The sequence below is a fragment of the Tasmannia lanceolata genome, unplaced genomic scaffold, assembly GCF_043159265.1.
Source record: "Tasmannia lanceolata isolate RefF3 unplaced genomic scaffold, GAP_Taslan_0.1 ptg000018l, whole genome shotgun sequence".
Lineage (NCBI taxonomy): Eukaryota > Viridiplantae > Streptophyta > Magnoliopsida > Canellales > Winteraceae > Tasmannia > Tasmannia lanceolata.
This window is the reverse complement of record NW_027518695.1, coordinates 14,944,241-14,965,880: the sequence shown is the minus strand read 5'-3', so window position 1 is coordinate 14,965,880 and position 21,640 is coordinate 14,944,241. Positions and strand designations below refer to the sequence as shown.

Here is a 21,640-nt window from a genome sequence, read left to right as displayed (position 1 = left end):
GGATTATCCCAACCTTCCGATCTATATAGAAACTACATATTAAGGAAGCAATATAGATCGGAGGGCTAGGATCATCATATGAAAATGATTTTTTAGGTCATCCTATAGTGTGGTCCGTACATTACTTTTTGAAAAATAAGGGACTATAAGGGCTTAACCATATAAAATGCGTTCGGTTCATTCTATCTCTCTCTCTCTCTCTCTCCGAAGAATTTAAGGGCTTACAGATTTCGACATTCTTCCAGCACTCGATTTGAAGATTCTAGGGTTTATCCGCTGATTCTGTCATGTATCTCTACAACCTAACCCTAAGAATTTTACTTCTATGCTCCCAAACCTAGTTTTTTTACTTATATTCACCCTTCCTAGGGTTTCGAGATTCCGAATCTCTTCCAACACTCTCTCTGAAAATTTCTAGGGTTTATCATGTATCTCTACAACCTAACCCTACAACAGGCCACAGGCGTAGTCTGTGCCACGAACGGTAACTTTCTAGGCGGAAAATCTCAAGAAATCATAGTAGCAAGAGGAAAAGTCCTCGATCTCTTACGCCCTGACGAGAGTGGCAAAATCCAAACCATCCTCTCTGTAGAAGTCTTTGGCGCAATCAGATCCTTAGCCCAATTTAGGTTAACAGGTTCTCAGAAAGATTATGTCGTTGTAGGTTCGGATTCGGGTCGGATCGTAATCCTTGAATACAACAAAGAAAAAAACGTTTTCGATAAGATTCATCAAGAAACCTTTGGAAAATCAGGCTGCCGTAGGATCGTTCCCGGTCAGTATCTCGCCGTTGATCCGAAAGGGCGTGCTGTTATGATCGGTGCGTGCGAAAAACAGAAACTTGTTTATGTTTTGAATAGGGATACTTCTGCTAGATTAACTATATCTTCGCCTTTAGAAGCTCATAAGTCTTATACTATTGTTTACTCTGTTGCTGGTGTTGATTGTGGTTTTGATAACCCGATTTTTGCTGCGATTGAGCTTGATTACTCGGAGGCTGATCAGGATTCGACTGGGCGGGCTGCGAATGCAGCCCAAAAACATCTGACTTTTTATGAGCTTGATTTGGGTCTTAATCATGTTTCGAGAAAATGGTCTGAACCGATCGATAATGGGGCTAATATGCTTGTGACTGTTCCGGGTGGGGGTGATGGACCAAGTGGGGTTCTTGTTTGTGCTGAGAATTTTGTGATTTATAAGAATCAGGGTCATCCTGATGTTCGGGCTGTGATTCCTCGGCGAGCGGATTTGCCTGCGGAGCGTGGTGTGCTTATAGTTTCCGCGGCTACTCATAGACAAAAGACTATGTTTTTCTTTTTGCTGCAGACTGAGTATGGTGATATATTTAAGGTAACATTAGATCATGATAATGACCATGTTAGTGAATTGAAGATTAAGTATTTTGATACTATTCCTGTTACAGCTGCGATGTGTGTTTTAAAGACGGGTTTTTTGTTTGCTGCGTCGGAGTTTGGTAATCATGCTTTGTATCAGTTTAAGGCGATAGGAGATGGGGCCGATGTTGAGTCATCATCTTCTACGTTAATGGAAACTGAGGAAGGTTTTCAGCCTGTGTTTTTTCAACCTAGGGGACTTAAGAATCTTGTTAGGATTGACCATATTGGGAGCCTAATGCCCATCATGGATATGAAAGTTATAAATCTTTTCGAGGAAGAAACACCTCAGATTTTCACACTTTGTGGCCGTGGACCCCGTTCTTCTCTACGGATTCTGAGACCTGGTTTGGCCATTAGTGAGATGGCTGTGTCTGCACTTCCTGGTACTCCTAGTGCTGTGTGGACAGTGAAAAAGAACGTAAATGATGAGTTTGATGCTTACATTGTTGTATCTTTCGCGAACGTGACTCTTGTGCTTTCGATTGGTGAGACAGTTGAAGAAGTAAGTGATAGTGGGTTTCTTGATACGACTCCATCCCTTTCTGTTTCGCTGTTAGGTGACGATTCTCTGATGCAAGTTCACCCCAATGGTATTAGGCATATAAGGGAGGATGGGCGTATTAATGAGTGGAAAACACCGGGAAAGAAGACTATTGTGAAAGTTGGTTCTAACAGACTGCAAGTTGTAATTGCTTTAAGTGGAGGGGAGCTTATCTATTTCGAGATGGACTCAACAGGTCAATTGATGGAGGTCGAAAAGCATGAAATGCCTGGAGATGTCGCATGTTTGGACATTGCCCCAGTACCAGAAGGAAGACAAAGATCTCGTTTTCTTGCTGTCGGTTCATATGACAACACAATTCGTATTTTATCTTTGGACCCTGATGATTGTATGCAGATTTTGAGTGTACAGAGTGTCTCTTCGCCTCCTGAGTCACTTCTCTTACTTGAAGTTCAAGCGTCAATTGGTGGAGAGGATGGTGCTGATCACCCTGCTAGTGTTTTCCTTAATGCAGGTCTACAAAATGGTGTTCTTTTTAGAACTGTGGTTGATATGGTCACGGGTCAGCTTTCGGATACCCGTTCGCGATTCTTGGGTTTGCGGGCCCCAAAACTCTTCTCTGCCATTATAAGAGGCCGACGAGCAATGCTTTGTTTATCAAGTCGGCCTTGGCTCGGCTATATTCACCAGGGGCATTTCTTGTTGACTCCTCTTTCATATGAGACCCTGGAATATGCTGCGTCGTTTTCATCTGATCAGTGTGCTGAAGGTGTGGTTGCTGTGGCTCGAGATCTATTGAGGGTTTTCACTGTTGAGCGGCTAGGGGAAACATTTAATGAGACAGTATTTCCTCTGAGATATACTCCGAGGAAGTTCGTTCTTCATCCCAAGCGAAAGATATTGGTTGTTATTGAGAGCGATCAGGGAGCTTTCACTGCAGAAGAGCGTGAAGTTGCGAGAAAAGAATGCTTGGAAGGTGTTGGAGCCGAGGAAAATGGAAACACAAATGAGGAGCAGATGGAGAATGGTGGTGATGGAGAGGAGAAAGATGACCCTCTTTCTGATGAACAGTACGGTTATCCAAAGGCAGAGTCAGACAAGTGGGTGTCTTGCATCAGAGTTCTCGACCCAAGGTCAGGAAAAACGACATGTCTACTGGAGCTGCAGGATAATGAGGCTGCGTTTAGCATATGTACTGTGAATTTTCATGATAAGGAACATGGAACTCTCTTGGCTGTTGGGACTGCGAAGGCATTGCAATTTTGGCCCAAGAGAAGTTTCTCAGCTGGGTTCATTCATATCTATAGGTTTGTGGAGGATGGAAAAGGCCTTGAACTTCTGCACAAGACCCAAGTAGAAGGTGTCCCTCTCGCATTGTGCCAGTTCCAAGGAAGATTGCTTGCTGGAATTGGATCCGTGCTGAGATTATATGAATTGGGAAAAAGGAGATTGCTCAGGAAATGTGAAAACAAGCTCTTCCCCAATACAATTATCTCTATTCACACATATCGTGACAGGATTTATGTTGGCGACATCCAAGAGGTATCGTCTTTTACAATTTCTCTCTGTGCTGTCTTTTTTCCTAATGAAAATTATTTTATGGCATCGAATATGAATATGCTTTGTTTTGTATGATTTCTTTTGCTAAAGACGCTTAATCATGTCACTGTAAATTAATCCACAATAAACAAGGATTTTCACAGGTTCAAGATGGGTCTATAATGATGATATGATGACTGGTTTTATTTCAGGTTAAAGGGTCTGTAAATTTTAGGTAGCGGAAGGAAATTAGGAATGTTATAAGGGCAGGGTTTATGGGGTCTATGTGCAGTAAATCTGGATTGTTATAGGTTTGCGCATAGACCGATACAATAAATGTAGCAGGTTTTAGAGGTTTCAGTTATGGGTTATCTAGGGTTTAAAGGGGTACTAGGACAGGCTAGGGAAAGTTTCAGCCTTTCAGGTGGGGTCATCAATGCAAGAAGTAGATTGCGGGTCCAGGACTTCATCCTGGCTATAGGTTAAAGTTTACTCGTGGGATTTAAGATTGCTTCAGGTTGGGATTCGGTGGGGGAAGAAAAGTGATACAGGTTGAAGGGTAGCAAGGACGAGGGGAAGGTTTGTTGATGGTCAATGAGGTTGTAGTGTGGTTTATAGATGCAGTTGATGGGCTGAGGAGAGGAAGAGAAGGGAGTAGAAAAAAGTAACAAGTAACTCACTTTAAAATGGAAAACCTACTTTTAGTTGCTTAAAACGAAAAAGGAAACTAGATCTCTAGTTGTCTTTCGTTAAACAAATAGCAACTAGGATTCTTGATGACATTAGGAACACTACTATTCCAATTCTCACGTAAATCACGTGGTCCCTGTGTGCACTTAAGTAGCTTAAGTTTCAAAACTACTTGGGATAATGTTGATAATAATATAGGCAAAAATGATATTGACACCCTCACATTTGAAATGGCTAGGGATGGTCCCCGTCATACTCCCCCGTTTGAAAAGACTTGACCTCATCGATTATAGTGGTTGGTGTCACTTGTGGGAGTTCATCAGTCATGGCCTGTGCATGAGTACATAAAGGCTGCCGGCTCTCCCTTCCATTGAACCAAGTACTTCCATCGCAGTAAATACGTCTAGCCCTTGTATCTACTGTTGAGCACAATTTGGATCTTGAATTCAATTAGTATAGACTTGTATCTACTGTTGAGCACAATTTGGATCTTGAATTCAATTAGTATAGACTTGTATCTACTGTTGAGCACAATTTGGATATGGAATTCCATTTTAGACTTTGGACTTCACGACTGTTGGGGAGATAAATGGCTACATGTGTATTCCCGCTACATCTTCCATGTCTTTTGGTACTAACGGAAGCTCTCGCATACTCTGTTGAGCGACACTTCTTTTATTGGCATATTGAATAAAGATTGTCCTCCACAGAGACCTTGCAATGGCGGGAGCCTTGTGCACTGGGCCGCCCTTTTATTGAATAAAGATTGTCGCCATCTTTATCCCTGTATATTGTGCATGGGCTAAGTATTGTCGGAACAAAATTGTACGGCGAAAGAGGCTTTGGTTTGCGTTCTAGTTTCGTATTCTAAGTGGAAGGGATCGACATTGGTGGCTTTGATACGGATTCGTTGGTTTGCATGATAGGTGACTCCTCATCGGAAACAGCGATTAGATTCAGTGTATTGTTTTTCGGAATTGTCGATTTCACTTTTTTCACAACTCCTGATATCCACGATGAACATGGGCTTCAGGATAATCTGCTTTGGTTTGTGTTGGTTCGGCCACTATATCGCACATCTAGGTTGTACATCGAGGATCTCCCAATAGAATGTGTGCGACGTTCATGGGTATTATGTTACATCAAATCGAGTCACGGTAAGCGCCAAAAGATATATTTATAATGGCACATTGCATTACCGGGAGTGTGGTCTTGTCAACCCACGCAATTTTATAAGGCCGTGGATGAGGCTCGGCCTTGACTTGCAGATAGTCAAAGGTAGATTGGGAAAAAGTGTTTACACTGCTTCCACCATTGATGATAAGCTTCCATACCTTGACATCACGCTTGACCAAGGTTTGAAAAATTGAACTTTCGAGTCAATCTTCATAAATTTTTTCTTTAGGCATTGTTAAGATCTGCCTTACTATGCAAGTTAAAGATGTGTCAAGGTTCTCCAGGGCCTCACCATCATCAGTATATTCATCCTCTGGAGTAGGATCGTCTTCAGGTACCTCCTCAATGTTTGCCTTGGCAACACCATGAAGACTTCTCGTAGGGCACCAAAAAGAATATTGCCCCTTGCTGTTGCACTTTAAACAAGTGTTATTGCTTGGTTCTTTCTTGGCAGTCTCATTTACGAGAGCCTTCTTTGTAGGTGATGTGGTTGGCGCGGTGCTCGATGGTGCTCAATAGTGGGCTCTTGGCGTTTTCGTCTTCAGTTGAGTAGTAGGCGTCGGTCTGGGCCCTCAACCAGTGTCTACTTCACCTTGCGGAGTAAACTGACTCGTAGTGGGTTGCCGCATGGCTTTCTTGATCTCCTGAGCGTTATGAATAGTATCCTCGAGATCGAACATGTGTGAGAGGGCAAATTCTTTTCTGATCACTGAACGCAACAACGCGTTCTTGTAGTGTGAAATTATTTGGGAGGGCTTTCAGGTGCATGTTATCTCATGGTCAACTTCTTGAATTTGTTTTGTTTACACGGCAACGGTTAGAGAACCTTGTTGTAAAGTGATCATCTGATTGTACAACTCTTTCTGATAATCTATAGAGGTACATCTCCTTCAGTTTGTCTTTCATCTTTCGCCACTGAACTATGGGTGGGTGATCCATCACATTCAGCTTATTCTCCAAATTTTGCCACCATATGCAAGCGTGATCGACTAACTTCATCCCGACGAACCTGACTCTACTGTCCTTAGATATTTTGTACTAGTTGAGGTACTCTTCGATCACAACAAGCCAATTAATGAAGGCTTGGGACTCTTGTCAATGCCATATTTGGGCAAGGTTTTAAATTTTGGTTTCGGTTTCGATCGGCACGAAAACGGAAGCATTTCGATTACCGTGGAAATCTTGTAAAATTACGAAAACGTATGGAAATATGCAAATGCTGACATGATGAAATTTTGGGAAGTGATAGAATAAGCACAGATACACACTAAAAAAAATCACCACATGTGCAACAATATCACCCATAATGATTTAGAAAAGATTGAACACCTCGTGACATGCACTGCACTGTCACCCATGTCTAATAATTTACTACATATCACATTTCACATGTAATTCATATAAATGTTTACACATATTAAGTACACTACATTTCACATGCGATTATATAAATATAATTATGTAACACAAACGGGTATAGTATACCATGTTTTCGCTATGCATTTCAGTTTCAGCATGTATTTCGGTGGGGGATGGAAACAGAAACATTTCTTCATGTCGGTTTCGGTGGAAATATGATACTATGCTAACACAATCTTAATTTGTATGAATCTTGCGATTCTCGATTGAATCTTACGACTCAATCGTCAATTGTACGTTCATACTTCATATGATTCATGTGATTTGTCCTAATTAAGTTTTTTACAAATTAAAATAGGACTTTCTTTCAAAAGACCCCCTTCCTTTTCTGCATTAGAAGTCGTTGGAAACCCTCTCATGAGAAGGAAGGCGACAGAGAAGGAAGGAAAAAAAAAACAATAGCATGGCCAAATATGACACCAATAACTACAAGACGTCCCTCCTAATGACAAGTTGGTTATAGTAAAAAATTGGGTTGATAAGCATTAAGGTTTGTGCTAAAAGATTAGATGGTTGGAGGTATGTAATGTCAAAAGGACACTCTGAGATAAAGTTCGTGATTATTACCATTTTAACAACAATAGTAATAGAGCTCTTGATTCTTGTCTTATATAGACAATAGTTTTGGAGCTAGTTCATACAAGATTCATATAATTTTTTTTTTGAAAGATGACATTTTTTTTATTGATACTATAATAATTACAAAGGGGACCAGAGTCCCGCTTAACATTACATAGTATCGAAAAGGATTGACGAGGGCATACCCTGAGTCAAACCAGTGCAGTTTTACACTCTAGACGAACATGAGCTTTCCCCGACCGTTTCAAGCCAAAAGCCCTGCACTAGGATTAATTCAACCTACAGCCCTCATGTTCTTCCATCCGAGACCAAAAAAATTCGGGGACCCAAAAATGTGAATACTAAAGGAACCCCAATTCCTTTGGGGACTTATCTATATCCCTCCTCGAGTGGGCCCCTAGCCTATTGTCTAGCGCAAAGGCTTCCAACGATGATTAAAACAAAAGCAACCTCCTAGGATATCAACTAAGAGGAGCATTTACCAAGTTCATCAAGTAGACTTTGAAGGTGGGAAATCGGTAGGCTCGCCTCTTCCGGATTCCTTTCCAAAAAGTCTGAACTTCTTCGAGATTCAATCTCATCCTCCATGTAAGAAATAGCCATCTCCTTCGAGAAATCCCATACTCTCTTCCAATTTCCACTATTTTCTAGATGCGTTGGAAGAGGCTATCCTTTCATCATAGGACATCCTTCTGATCTTGTTAAGGATATTTTCCAACACCATGAGCTCTATGAACAGTTTTCTCTTACGCCCCCCTTGGCAAGACGATGATTCCTGCTGCAAGGGAAGCTGATCTTCCATCTTTACTTACAAGGGAATGTGGGATACACTTAAAACGTTGCAAAATCCACTCAATTCATAAAATAAGATACGCCACCGTCTTATGAATCGGCCTGAAAGTGTCCCATCCCGAAAACCTAGTACAAAGACATTAAAATTTACTTTAAACGAGCCGTCTCATCTTAGGGACTTTTCACGCCTTCCCAAGAGAGACCCCTGACCAAACTACCTTTAAATAACTAAGGAAAGAATCACTACCCCAACCCTATGGCTGAACCTCGAACCATTTAGAGAATAGTCCCCAGACTAGAAAAGCGACCAAAGCTGAGCCCAACCCCCTAGACAATGCAACCATATATGTTATAATTCTTATCAACATCTTTGCCTCAGGATCCACCGCTACAAAAATAGCTAGAGAGGACCAATTCTGCCAGACTTGAGGATTTTTTGGAGCTTCAACAGGTTAGCCTTCTTGATCCTGACATTAACACCAAGATTTTTCCAAACAAATTCATAAGGTGACTTTCCTGAAATGACCTCGTGACCGGTGGGTTAAAGCCAGGGGCACGAGAGTCACCACTTTTCCTGGCTCTAGAGAGAGGACGAAAAGAAGAGTTCTGTCTAGGAGTTGTAGGCTTATTATTCTTGGGACCCACCAACAATTCAGAGGCGTCTCCACACCTCTCTTTAGGTCCCATCACATCTTTGTCAGAGCATATTAATGGGACACTCTTTTTTTTTTTGATGGGTAAGCTGGGGTTAGGCAGACCCCGACCAGATATATTAAAATAAAAAGAAAGATACAACAAAAGAAAGCAGACAGCAACCCCAAACACATATGAGGGGGGAACAAAACAAAGAAAAAAGAGGCTCCAAGGAATAGGAAACCAGCAAAACAAAGACCTAAAGCGGCCTAGACAAGAGATAACCAAACAACAAGAACACCAAACAGAAAGAAGCAAAGGAATCTAAGCCCAAATAAACCAGAGAGCAGAACCCAAACAAACCCAAGAGGACCGTAAGCAGATCCTACGCCTACTTGGGGATGAAAGGGAGCCTGCAAGAGGTAGATGCTAAGAAGAGAAGGGAGGGAGACTTTGTCTTTCTTTTTTGAACTAATTGCCAATCTCCAAGATTAGAATTCATGCCAGGGTTCTCGGATCGAACTATTGAGTTGCAACCATGGTGGTGATCTTCAATGCTGATGGGTGAATGATCCGAATCTTGCAGGGCTGAATATTTGTTCTTATGGATTCTAATAAGAGAAGTAGGAGAAATTGCAGATTCTTTCTTTTGCAGGGGTTCTCTACTGACCAGTTTAGATTGCTCAGGATCAGCATCAGCATCCTTATAGCTCTGGGGATGGGTTTTGCTTTGATTTTGAACATTGGTAACCTCTCCATCAGGGGCACTACTCGGCTTCTTGGCAACCCATTACTGCTTTATGGTCTGCCTGGGCTGGGGGTGGCTTAGAGGGCACTTATCAGAAGAGTGGCTGAAATCTTGGCAAAGATTGCAAGGGTTGGGTTTCCATTCGTACTCAACAATCTGGGTTTCATCACCAATTGGGGTTTGGATGTGAATTACATCAGGTAGGACCTTGTCAGCAGATATTTCAACGCAGACACGAGCAAAATGCAATCTGGAGGCCTCTGCAGTGTGGGAGTCCATGTTTAGGGGCTTTCCAATAATGCTAGATAGTTTCCCAATGCCAGTTGGAGTCCTTGAGGTGGAGGGCTGGAAATTTAATCCAAATTGGAATTGTTGAGAGTTTCAGCTTCTCCATAGCACATCCCGCCGACCATTTCTGCAGGATGAGAGCACGACCTCCATAAGTGGTGGGATATTCCTAGACTTTTATGCAATCTTCTTCCATGTTGAACTTGAAGCAAAAGAAACTATTAGGTAGGGCAATTAATTCAAAATCTCCTTTCAGCTGCCATATTCTTAGAAGATGATTTTTTAAGGCTGTGTAGTAGGGCCTACATCCCAAAAAATAGCCCAGGAGACAGTTTTCCCATTTGATCTTTGCTTCATTGAAGTCATCCTCCATGAAAGCTGCCTTTTGGATTCCATCTGTAGATGTCACTGGAGTAAAGAATGGGACAGAAGTGTCCAAGGCTTTGGATGAACTTTTTCCGAAGAGATCTTTCCATTTTCCTTCAGTGAGGAAGTTTGCCGGCGCTGAGGGAGTTGCAGAGATGGGGGGGAGCTGAGCCGGAAGGATCGGAATGAGCTGGAACCTTTTCCTTCTCTGTCAGATAAGGATTTAGAGGGGGGAATAGATTCACAAGAGTTGGGCGGGAAAGGGAGTTTTTCAAATTTTTTAGAGGGTCTGAATCGGATGAGAGCACTCCCTGGAAAGCAGGCTCATCTTTCAAAGAGCATTTAATGCAATTTAGGCAGGAAGGGTCGTTTGAAATTTCAAGAGCCTTTGGATGCTTGCTGCCAGAAATAGATCAATTAATGCTTCTATCAGCAGAAAGGGCAAGAGGAGCAGGCCCTTTAGACAATGGGAAGGCAATGGGATTTTCTATCAATACAGAGGGCCTGCCATCTGTACTATAAGCTAATGGGGGCTGAGGATGGTTTTCATTGGTACAGGGAATGTTTTCAAGCTGGCCATTTATACAAAAGGAAAGGGTCTGCATCTTCTGGACTGACTCGGGATCAATCTTCTCATTAGATTTAGAACTTACCTGCCCAGCACCTTTCTCAGATCCAGGGCTGGAATTTCTAATCGCAGGAGAAGGCAGAGAAGAAGGCTCTGTGTCCTTTCCGACTAAAACTTTTCTACCTACCATATCAGAATAGCTGATTGACTCAGCTAGAGCAGTCAAATCAGAGACATAGGGTGCCTTGGGAGGTGAATCATGGACCAAAGATGGGAAAACTGCCGTGTCCAGGGGTCCTCCCAAGGAGGTTTCCGGATTAAAGCAGGTTGGTATTCCGGTGAGGCATTTTTCAGCCAAGGTTGAAGGGGAGGCCGGAGAAGAATATCCAGAGAAACGGGGGAAGAAGAGACTTATGTCTTCATTAATGATTTTATGGGCAGATCTCCTGGCTCCCTTTCTGGCATGCTTTTTCTTTTTCTTGCATGAAGACTCTTGATCTTTGCTTATTTCCTTTTCTACCTCTTTCAGAAAATTCATTTTTTCTGAGACTGATGCTCTGATCTGGTTGAAATCCCCGTTTGTGATATGAGATCTGATTCTCTGTAAATTTCTGTTTGGATTGGGTGTGGAGTCAATTTTGAACTTGACTAACTGAGAAAAGGAGAAAGTCTCATTCTCAGACTCCAAGTTCTCATCAAGGATGTGCTTCCCAAGAGCTTTTGAGGCATCATCAACTGGTAAATCTGAAAGAACCAGGGGAGAGTGTCCATCAGAAAGAGTAGTTCGATGAAGTCCCGGAGACCAGCCTTCCTTTAGGTTTGCAAAGGAGCGGGGAAGTTGGTCTGCATCTGTGGAATCTTCCCCCGAACTGAACTGAAGCTGGGTCTCATTGTTAGGATTTGAGGTTAACAATTCTGAACATAGCTGAACTGAGGGGAGGTGGACCATAAGAACCAGATGTCTGAATTGATCAGATCAATAGGAGTGGTGTAATGATAGAACAACAAAACTAGAACTAACCAGGAGCTAACTAATAAAACAGGGAAATCTGAAGAGAGGAAGCTAAATCCAGTGAAGAAACACCATTAAAACTAGGGAATCAATCTAAAAAAACCAGGAAGAAGGAGAAGAGGCTAACCCTAATGCCACACTCTTGGGCAACCCAACTGGGAAATTTGAATTTGAACCCCAAACGGGATCCAACGGCTCACCGGACGTAGACTTTTTACTCGTCAGAAAGCACTCCGCTGGTAAAGGAGTTTCCTTCACAAGTTCAACCCCAATAGTATAGGTTTGGTCTAGAATCCTGAGCTTGACACCGGAAATAGGGAACAGCCAGCGGGGGGCTAGAATTTTAGCTAAGACATAACTCATACAATTCCAGTGATTTCCTTCCATCTTAATTTCTACTACCTTGCCAAAGAGGCCCCCTAAAGCCTCTACCGTAGAAACAGACCAGGCATGTAGGGGGATGCCATAGAAGTGAACCTAGAGAACTTCCTCTCCTTGAATAAAACCCCTTGTCCAAGGAGAGAGGGACAGCAGGTGTTTATTCAAAGCCACAAGTCCTTTAGCGAGGATTTGTAATGCTTGTGATTCTGATTCAAACATAAAAAGGACTTCATTTTGCGCCAACAAAGAAGGGCAATGTAAGGATGGGATTTTCCAGGACTCCTGAGCCCATTCCCAAAGTTCCTGCAGGGTCTCATAATGGTTTAACTTTTTTCCTATCAAGCAAGCTCTTAGGGAACCCATTCGCACATCCACTTCCCTGCCCGAGATAGATAAAAGAGGAATCCCTGGAGTATTGTGACTAGAGACTCTACCCGTGTCCGGCCATAGATCAACCTCACCACCAAGAGATTCTTCTTTAGATGTAGCGCGAGGAACCCATTTTGAGGGGATTCGGGTCCTATGACACCATTGACAATTATAAAGTTCACATATTAACAGGGAGAGCAAGACCATGCACTAGATCTAATGTCTCAATCATGATTAGGTTGCCCTGGCGGCTTCCTTTCCATTCCAGAAGATGTGCGGGAAGAGGAGGGAATGAACAATTTGGGTTGCGGGCATCTTCTACAGCTACGCCGCCCTCCGAAATTATTGTAGCGACACCGCAGGCACTGCCAGTCCTCCTCCCTTCGCTTCTCTAATTTCTGATGCCCCACTCGGATTGTGATTCAACTATTTTTATGGTGTACAAGCCAAGTGGTTCTTTGCTTGAGTGCCTTAGGGTTTTTCATCGAAGGTTTGTTGAAAGAAACAATGGAAATAGAGAAGGGGCTCAGAGAGCTTCATATAAATTAAGATTCAATCATGGGATTAAAATCGAAATCCATAAGATTGGATTTGTATTGTAAGAATTTAATCCTAAGGCTGTGTTCGGCAACCATTCCCTTCATTCTCATTGTGGAATAAAGAATCCGAATGGATTTTTTTGAGTGCTCTTGGCAATAGAATCATGTTCGGCAAACCGATGTCCAAGAATCAATTTTCCTTTCTTTTGAGCAGAATGGCATTTGCATGTGACAAAAAATTGAATTCCAGATTTTAATTGTCACATAAATATTATCACAAGTCCATGAAGCCTGATCAACCTGGGTATTCCATTTTTGAGATTGAGAGTTCCGGGGCTTGGTAGAGGCTTTGACGCCGAAGCGAAGGTAAAAAGGAATGATCCCAAGACTTAAAAACAGAGATTGCCCCAAAGTAAACATCTATATTAAAGCAAATACATAATAGATAAGAATTGTAGTAATCATACACAAGAACACTATGGATTACTACACAACTTTTTTTTAATAGCTTACTGCACTACTACTTCACAAACTGGCATATTCAACTCAAAATTGAAAAGCAAAGGGTGTATTAAACAAAAGGCAGATGACCGTTCCTCTTCCAGCTATTTGGAAAGAGGTCAACTTTCAGTCGATGATGATGATGGCTCAACCACCACCTTCTCTTGGTCCATGCCGACTCAGAAATAAGCGAGGGTGGATGGGAGCAGAAAGAAGAAATAAAATGCAGAGGGAGGGAGGGATGTGCCCTTTTCGCCATTGTCGAGGGTTCAACCTGGTTTTGACGAGAAGGAAGATGAAAAGGGCGTAAGAGTAAATGACGGGTTATACTACCCGATAAATCGTGTTTTTGGATTGTCAAAAGCGACAAATTGTCGCTCTAAAGAATTGCGGTTATTAGTAACTTGGCCACCGAAAAATGTGCCAATTTTTTTTTAAAAAAACGAATACCATTCTTTTGGACCTAAGAAATGTGAAAAAGCGGGTTTTGGAATGGTTGCCAAACACACCCTAAATTGTAAAATTTTCAAAAAATGCATTCATTTGATTGGTAACCTAAAAATGTGACAATTTCTTTTAGAACGAATACCATTCTTTTGTTTTTCTCTCTCGGACCTAAGAAATGCGGAAAAGCGGGTTTTGGAATGGTTGTCGAACGCACCCAATTTTTTTTTTGTAAAAAAGGGCGGCCTAGTGCACGAGGCCCCCGCCATTGCGGGAGTCTGGGGAGGGCTAGATGTACGCAACCTTACCCCTGCTTTGCAGGGAGGCTATTTCCGTGACTCGAACCCGTGACCTCCAGGTCACAATGGAGCAACCTACCGTTGCACCAAGGGTCGCCCTCTACACCCTAAATTTTAAGATTTTCAAAATGCCTTCATCTGATATGAGCATTTCCTTAAAGGGAGGGCTAGATGTACGCAGCCTTACCCCTGCTTTGCAGGGAGGCTGTTTCCGTGACTTGAACCCGTGACCACCAGGTCTGGGGAGGGCTAGATGTACGCAGCCTTACCTCTGCTTTGCAGGGAGGCTGTTTTCGTGACTTGAACCCGTGACCACTAGGTCACAATGGAGCAACCTAACCGTTGTGCCGAGGCTCGCCCGGGAGGCTGCTTTTGTGACTCGAACCTGTGACCACCAGGTCCGGGGAGGGCTAGATGTACACAGCCTTACCTCTGCTTTGCAGGGAGGCTGTTTCCGTGACTCGAACCCGTGATCACCAAGTCACAATGGAGCAACCTTAACGTTGCGCCAAGGCTCGCCCTCTACACCCTAAATTTTAAGATTTTCAAAAAATGCATTCACCTGATATAAGCATTTCCTTAAAGGTTATGCCCAAAGTTACCGGGATCGCCCTCCCACTCTTCGACCCGCGATCCGGGGTCGCCGACCCGAAACGTGGGTCGTTTGCGACCTGGATCACCAAAAATGGCGACCCGGGCGACCCACACGAAAGGGAGATATGCATAGAGAGAGGGAACACTTCGGTGGACTAGGAAAAGAGAGTTGCACAATAGTTTATTAGTTTATTCATATTTTTATGTTCTTATTTCAGAACTGGGTAGTTATTCTCTGTTTGCTTTCATTTAAGATCGAGAATGCAATATATGTTGGTACTTAATTTAGTGATATTTGGAGATCTTCAAATTTTATGTATTATGGATTGGATTGGAATTGATGCAAAGGTAAGGTTGCTCCATTGTGACCTAGTGGTCACGGGCTCGAGTCACGAAAACAACCTCTTTGCAAATCAGAGGTAAGGCTGCGTACATGTAGCCCTCCTCAGACCCCACAATGGCGGGAGCCTCGTGCACTGGGCCGTCCATGGATTGGATTGGATTGGAACTGGAATTTTCATTTTGAATATATATGAGTGGCATACCGGCATACACAAGGTTTTTGGTTTTGTTTATTAATTGTATGTAGTATGGACTACATAATGATATTTTTGTGAAAATATATGGAATTATATATATAGAGTACCAGAGCAACCCAGGTTTGCACTCCAAATCGACCGCGAGCTAAAATAGCCAACTGACTTAGCCTACCCTCATCGTACCGGGCTACCATTGTACCCCATACCCGTCCCACGTACCGGAAACGAACCACGTTCCAGGTAACCTTGGTTATGCCCCTAAATGTGTCAAATTGAGGTCAGGGGTCAAACTTCATCCTTAACTTTCAAAAGATAAAATAGAAGGAGCAAGCGGGGGGTGGTGGTGTGGGGGTGGGTTGTGAATCATTTTATCCTCATCTACGGTCTTATGAGGACATGTTGCATTGCAGCAATAAGTTGCAATTATTTCTAGTCCTAAGTTTTTCCTTTACCGTTTCTCTTTTTATAATAGTTACCACCTATGAAATTGGTAGTCATTCTCATCTTCTCTATTGTCTCTTGACAGTTTTAATGTTTGCACTATCCACTAGCATCAGGTCTGCACAATGGAATGCACATGGCCAAATATAGATACTTTCTCCTCTACATTTACCTTGTACAAGTTGCCTAATGATTTTTGGAATTATTATTGGCTATATGAACTGCATTTTGATCTTTGAATTCATCTTTCACCTTGTCAATCAACTTGTACATGTACTTAAAACCTGCATCTTCAGAATTATATGCATCATCTTATTTCAAAAATATTGTCCTTGTAGGATGATAAGCATGGAAATTTATAAAAATGCTTTTGTTTGACTTTGCCCTGTGAGCAATTGGGTTTGCAAGGATTTCACACCTTACAATCAAGGTTTCGGTTTCAGTTTCCGCATGTATTTGGTCGCTATGGAAATGTAGACACGTGGTTTTGGATGGAAATTTTGTTAGAAATCCTATAAAATTACTAAAATATATGCAAATGATGACTTTTTAAGATGAAGCTTTAGGAACTGATATAATAAGCATAAATACACACTATACCGAAAAATGTATGAAACCATATGCAAATGATGACTATTTAAGATGTAACCTTAGGAAGTGATTGAATAAGCACAAATCCACACTTAAAAAATCATCACTTATGCAGAAGAAAAAAAACACCCATAATGATTTAAATAGATCGAACAGCTAATGACATGCGTTGTTGCATGCCCATGTGATAATTTAGTAGATACCACATTTCGCATGTAATTTATATAAATATTTATACAAAATAAGTACACTACATTTCACAGAAACATAAACATTTCGGTCTTTGTCAGTTTCGGTGGAAATTTAATATTATGATTATAATTCACTAGGTCAAGAATCATGAGCTCTATTACTATTGTTGTTAAAATGGTAATAATCAAGAAGTTTATTTCAGAGTGTCATTTGACATTACATCCCTCCAACCATCTGACCTCAGCATATACCCTATTTTCTTATCAACCCAAATTTTTACTATACCTACTTCGTCATCAGGAGGGATGCGAAATCTTGTAATCATAGCGGCATATTTGGCCTTGCTATTGTGATTCATGGTGTTTCACACATTAATGTAAAGTATGTTATTACCTACCACTATTTCTTGACCATCTCGATCTTGGGAGTTCTTCTCCCTACTTAATTTATTCACCGTCTTAAAAAATGTTATTACCTATCACTAAACAAAGGGTTTTACCTATATTAATGGAATTCAAAAAAATTGGGTCTACAAATGACTTGACTTACTCTTAACCAACACCATCTTCAGTTTACTTTGTTTATCATTGGAGTATTTACACAACTTAGGTTATCGCATGCCTATGCTATGCCATACTCTTTTATCCTTTTTAAAGGTGAAGCTTTATTAATAAAGAAAAGAGAAACCTTGACTGAGCTAGTCAAGGAGCTACACCCAAAAAAGGAAAAAGGAACAGCGAACCCCTCAAAATGGGGAGGTGATCAAACACCTCAAACATTGCTCTTCTTTCCGAAGCGAACCAACCAATCCAATCCACCTCACTGTTAGAGGAGTAGAAGACATGTTGAATAGACCAAGGAAGCAGGATTCTTCCCTGGGAGCCTTCGATTCCCTCTTTCGATTCCCGCTCTGGCAACCTTGAGCAGGATTCTTCCCTGGGAGCCTTCGATTCCCGCTCTGGCAACCTTGGAATAGACGCCACTTGACTGTCCATTGAGACGAAGATCTCTTTCATTGCATTCACAAATCTCCATGGTAACCCCTTTCCATCCTTCTCCCAATGGATGACATTGAGTGAGTCACCAAGAGTCCACAAGACGAATCCCTCTTAAAATCGGAAAATGACTTCCGCCTCATTCAAATCAATCTCACCGATAGAGTTGAAAAATCTTACCTCATGACACTCCCAGTTCTATGAAGGAGACCGCCAACACCTTCCAGGGCCTGGTCACCTAAGCTAGATCTATCAAAGGTCAGTATAACAAACCTGATACTAGGTGCCATCACACTAGCACAAATGCACTGGAAGCGTGCTTGAGAAAGAGTAGTAATGGGTGATCTCGTGGGAAGTCCTTGTGTTGCACCCTTGCCACTTTCAAAAGAAGTCGTAACAAACCAGAGACTAGAGGGGACCTCCCCTCCTTTCCGCCCTCCCTCCCTTGAAGATCTTTCCAAATCAACCACAATAACCCCTGGGGAGATAGGATCCTAGGTAGTAGGTGGGCCATGGAGCGAAAGCCCAAGACTCAACACAAACAAATATATAATTTGGAGAAGTCCAAATGGTCCGTTTAGGCTAAGGATGTCGAATACCATATCACCCCTGAAATCGATATAGTCAGTAAAGATATGAGCCATTGTCTCCTCTGCTGCACAACACATTCTCACAATTATGTGAATGGTCAATTCTTTAGTGACTAGAAGATCATCCAATGATCATTACAACGGACTAGCTAGTTACACTCTAGTCAAGGAGTGATATGCGACAATAAATTCATTTTGTAAACCTCTAGTAATCCTCTTTCCCCCTTCACACTCTCACCTACGAAGAATATCTTCTATTTAGGTCATTCATCTTTGGGCCTTGTAGGCAAGATAGGTCATTGTTAATAGGCCAGTTCAACTCTTGTGAAGGCGGTTCGTTAAGGCTGAAGCCTCATAGATCATCGAAAGAATAATTCAAAACTTACAATCGGCAAAACAGGGTGCTTTCACTGTGGCCGAGGGTCATGCAACCATGAACTCTTGTTCTTGTCTTTTGCAATCCTCATTTAGGCTCCACATGCTCTTGCATTATTTTTCTTTTTCTTGCATATATGTTTTTGTATCTTCTTCACTTGAGGATTATCATGCATCACTTCTCGTCCCCTCTTAGATAAGTGAAGTTTTATGCAGTTTATACTTCCAAAAAGCCTCTGGCCAGATCAATTACACCTAACCCTTTTTTCTCATCATTTTCTGCCACCATTTTCCATGTTTCCACCCTTATGTCCTGAACACATTCTCTGAATTCTATGATGAATGTCATAAGATCTGTTTCTGTAAAGATAACAGTCTAATTGATCAAAATTTTTATGCTGGTCTTCACTGATCTCTAGCTGATCTCTCGAACCTAGAATGATTATTACCTCATCTTGTCTAGCGGATATATGATTTTGGGGGTTGGGACCATTGATTACCAAAAAACAAATAAAAACAGAATGTTATGAATAGGATTTTCCATGGTTCTGAACCTTGGCCCAATATCCCAAGAAAACATAAATATAGCAGAAATTTTAGGGAGATGATTTTTTCACCCCCTTTAAAAGGGGGGCACGTAATCCGGGGGGAATCATCTCCCAAATTTTATTTTTGTTATAAAAGTTTTTTCTTTCGAAGATGAGCCAATCTTCTTTGAACTCAGTAGTAGTAGTAGTAGTAGTAGTAGTAGTAGTACATGTTTAAATGGCAATATGACTTTGACATCACTATGCTCCCTCATTTCAATTGATTTTTTGTAAGTTTGCATTACTTCCAGTTATTAAATAAAATCTTTAATATGTTAATTTATCATATTCCATGCCTCATGGTGCTGATTGGCTGTGCATTGGATGTTTCTTTACAGTCATTCCACTATTGTAAGTATAGACGGGATGAAAACCAGCTGTATATATTTGCCGACGATAGCGTGCCTAGATGGCTTACGACATCATACCACATAGACTTTGACACCATGGCGGGTGCAGACAAGTTTGGGAATGTATACTTTGTTCGGCTACCGCAGGATGTTTCAGACGAAATTGAAGAGGATCCAACGGGTGGTAAGATAAAGTGGGAGCAGGGTAAACTGAATGGGGCCCCCAACAAGGTAGAGGAGATTGTACAATTCCATGTAGGTGATGTTGTCACGTCCTTGCAGAAGGCATCTCTCATACCCGGAGGTGGTGAGTGTATCATCTATGGTACTGTAATGGGAAGCTTAGGGGCATTGCTTGCGTTCACGTCCAGGGAGGATGTGGACTTCTTTTCTCACTTGGAGATGCATATGAGGCAGGAACATCCTCCTCTGTGCGGAAGGGACCATATGGCCTATAGATCTGCATATTTTCCAGTCAAGGTAATCTCTGAGCTTGTGGGAATATTTTCTTCTTTTTTTAATTTTATTTTTTGGTAGGTAAGCTGGGATCGAACCCCTGGATCTCTTGGTTGAGGAACAAATCCTTTTACCAATGAGCTAGAGGCTCGACCCCTTTCTTTTTTAATCTGTTAGTTTTTTGGTTATTTTTTGAATCATAAGAGTTCAATCAGGAGTTATCTGAGAAAAAGAGTTTTTAAACAGCAGGATAACATGGAGATCTTCTGATACCCTGAAATTGGTTTTGAATGATCAATCTTGGAACGAAAGTATAGTTTTTAGTAGTGTGACCCCTTGTTGTTGGGTGGTTGTCTGCCTTGAACATGTCATCTAGCGTTTTTACCTACTCATTTTTCTTCTGTTATTTTCTCTGTTTTTTAAACTCTTTGTGGCTGTCTCAAACATTTGCTATAATTTTGCTGCTTTCTTAATAAATATTCTCGTTGGTAAAAGGAAACAGAAAAACAATGATGCATCAATCTTGTAAATGTTTAAACTGTTATCCTATTTTCTCTTGGAAGAAGGGTTAAATTAACCTTGAGATGTTTGAAAAATTCTGCAGGATGTAATTGATGGTGATCTCTGCGAACAGTTCCCGACACTGCCTCCAGATCTGCAGAGGAAGATCGCTGATGAACTTGATAGAACTCCAGGTGAAATATTGAAGAAACTTGAAGATGCCAGAAATAGGATTATCTGAGAAGAGGATTTGGAAGCACTTAGTTTGTTATATTAGTCTTGATTACTATCAGTTTTTAAGTTTAATGAACCTCTTTCCTCTTCAGGCTGTTTTGGGTCTGAGTGTAATACTAGGTAATGGACATTTCTGCTAGGATGCTAACAGGATATTTCATTGCCACTCAGGGTGTGGTGTATGAGAAATGCCATGTTTTGTTTTTGTTTTCTATCATCAGTGGAATTCTCGACATTACTGCCTACAAAAAGCAGAGTTCTAACTATGATTTTGCCTGTACACTTGCTTTGGATATCCAATATTTGAGTAATGAACTGACATGGATTGATTTTATAGAATAACAAGTGATAATCTGCCCACTGTAATTCTGCTATGAATTACAATCTGATAGTGTTAGGTATTGGGCCCTATTTGAAAGAGATGGGAAGTGGGCTCTGCTTCCCCTACTTGATCCACCACTTCTTAACAGTTGAAAGTGGGGCTGATTAGGCAGTGAAAAAGATTTTGATGGGAACTTTTATACGCTAGGGTTAGAGTAAAGTGGAGTTTTTATACGGTGTCTTCGCGTAAAGTATTTTTTCTTTTTTAAACAAATACAAGGGTCCACATGTTTCAATGATCCAATCCTTTCTTAGTTGAAGACCGGATTAGACTTCTGTTTGTCACAAGCCTGATCTGGATCTTAGAATCTACAGCATGGGATGATCCTAACCGTTCGATCTATAGAGGGAAGTGGATGATTAAGGCATCTTCTCTTCATCACGAGACTGGTAGGATCTGAGAATCAACTAAATAGAATGGTCCCACGTGTCCAATCCGTAGAGGGACGGCTATTATAGAGACTTCCACAGATTGGATGGTTTGGATTATCCAGGGCATGTGAGTACAATAGTTGACTGTTGGCCAACTCAAGCTCTACGCTTCCGCCCCATGTATACAAGGCCTTATGTTG

The 21,640-nt window shown here is 41.6% G+C and overlaps 1 protein-coding gene across 1 annotated transcript; it reads left to right on the top strand.

Annotated features, from left to right (window-relative positions):
• Positions 1-176: 176 nt before the first annotated feature.
• Positions 177-20,967, top strand: LOC143850828 (spliceosome-associated protein 130 A). The gene is made up of 3 exons (XM_077360090.1): positions 177-3,441; positions 19,485-19,976; positions 20,557-20,967. The coding sequence occupies exons 1-3, from the start codon at positions 427-429 to the stop codon at positions 20,692-20,694; spliced, it is 3,645 nt and encodes a 1,214-aa protein (XP_077216205.1). The 5' UTR covers positions 177-426; the 3' UTR covers positions 20,695-20,967.
• The last annotated feature ends 673 nt before the right edge of the window (positions 20,968-21,640 follow it).

Bases quoted from the DNA above. Each gene is read 5' to 3' on its own strand.
- LOC143850828 (XM_077360090.1), top strand. From the start codon at position 427: ATGTATCTCTACAACCTAACCCTACAACAGGCCACAGGCGTAGTCTGT. The intron at 3,442-19,484 runs GTATCGTCTTTT...GTTTCTTTACAG, and splicing joins ATGTTGGCGACATCCAAGAG to TCATTCCACTATTGTAAGTA. The intron at 19,977-20,556 runs GTAATCTCTGAG...AAAATTCTGCAG, and splicing joins CTGCATATTTTCCAGTCAAG to GATGTAATTGATGGTGATCT.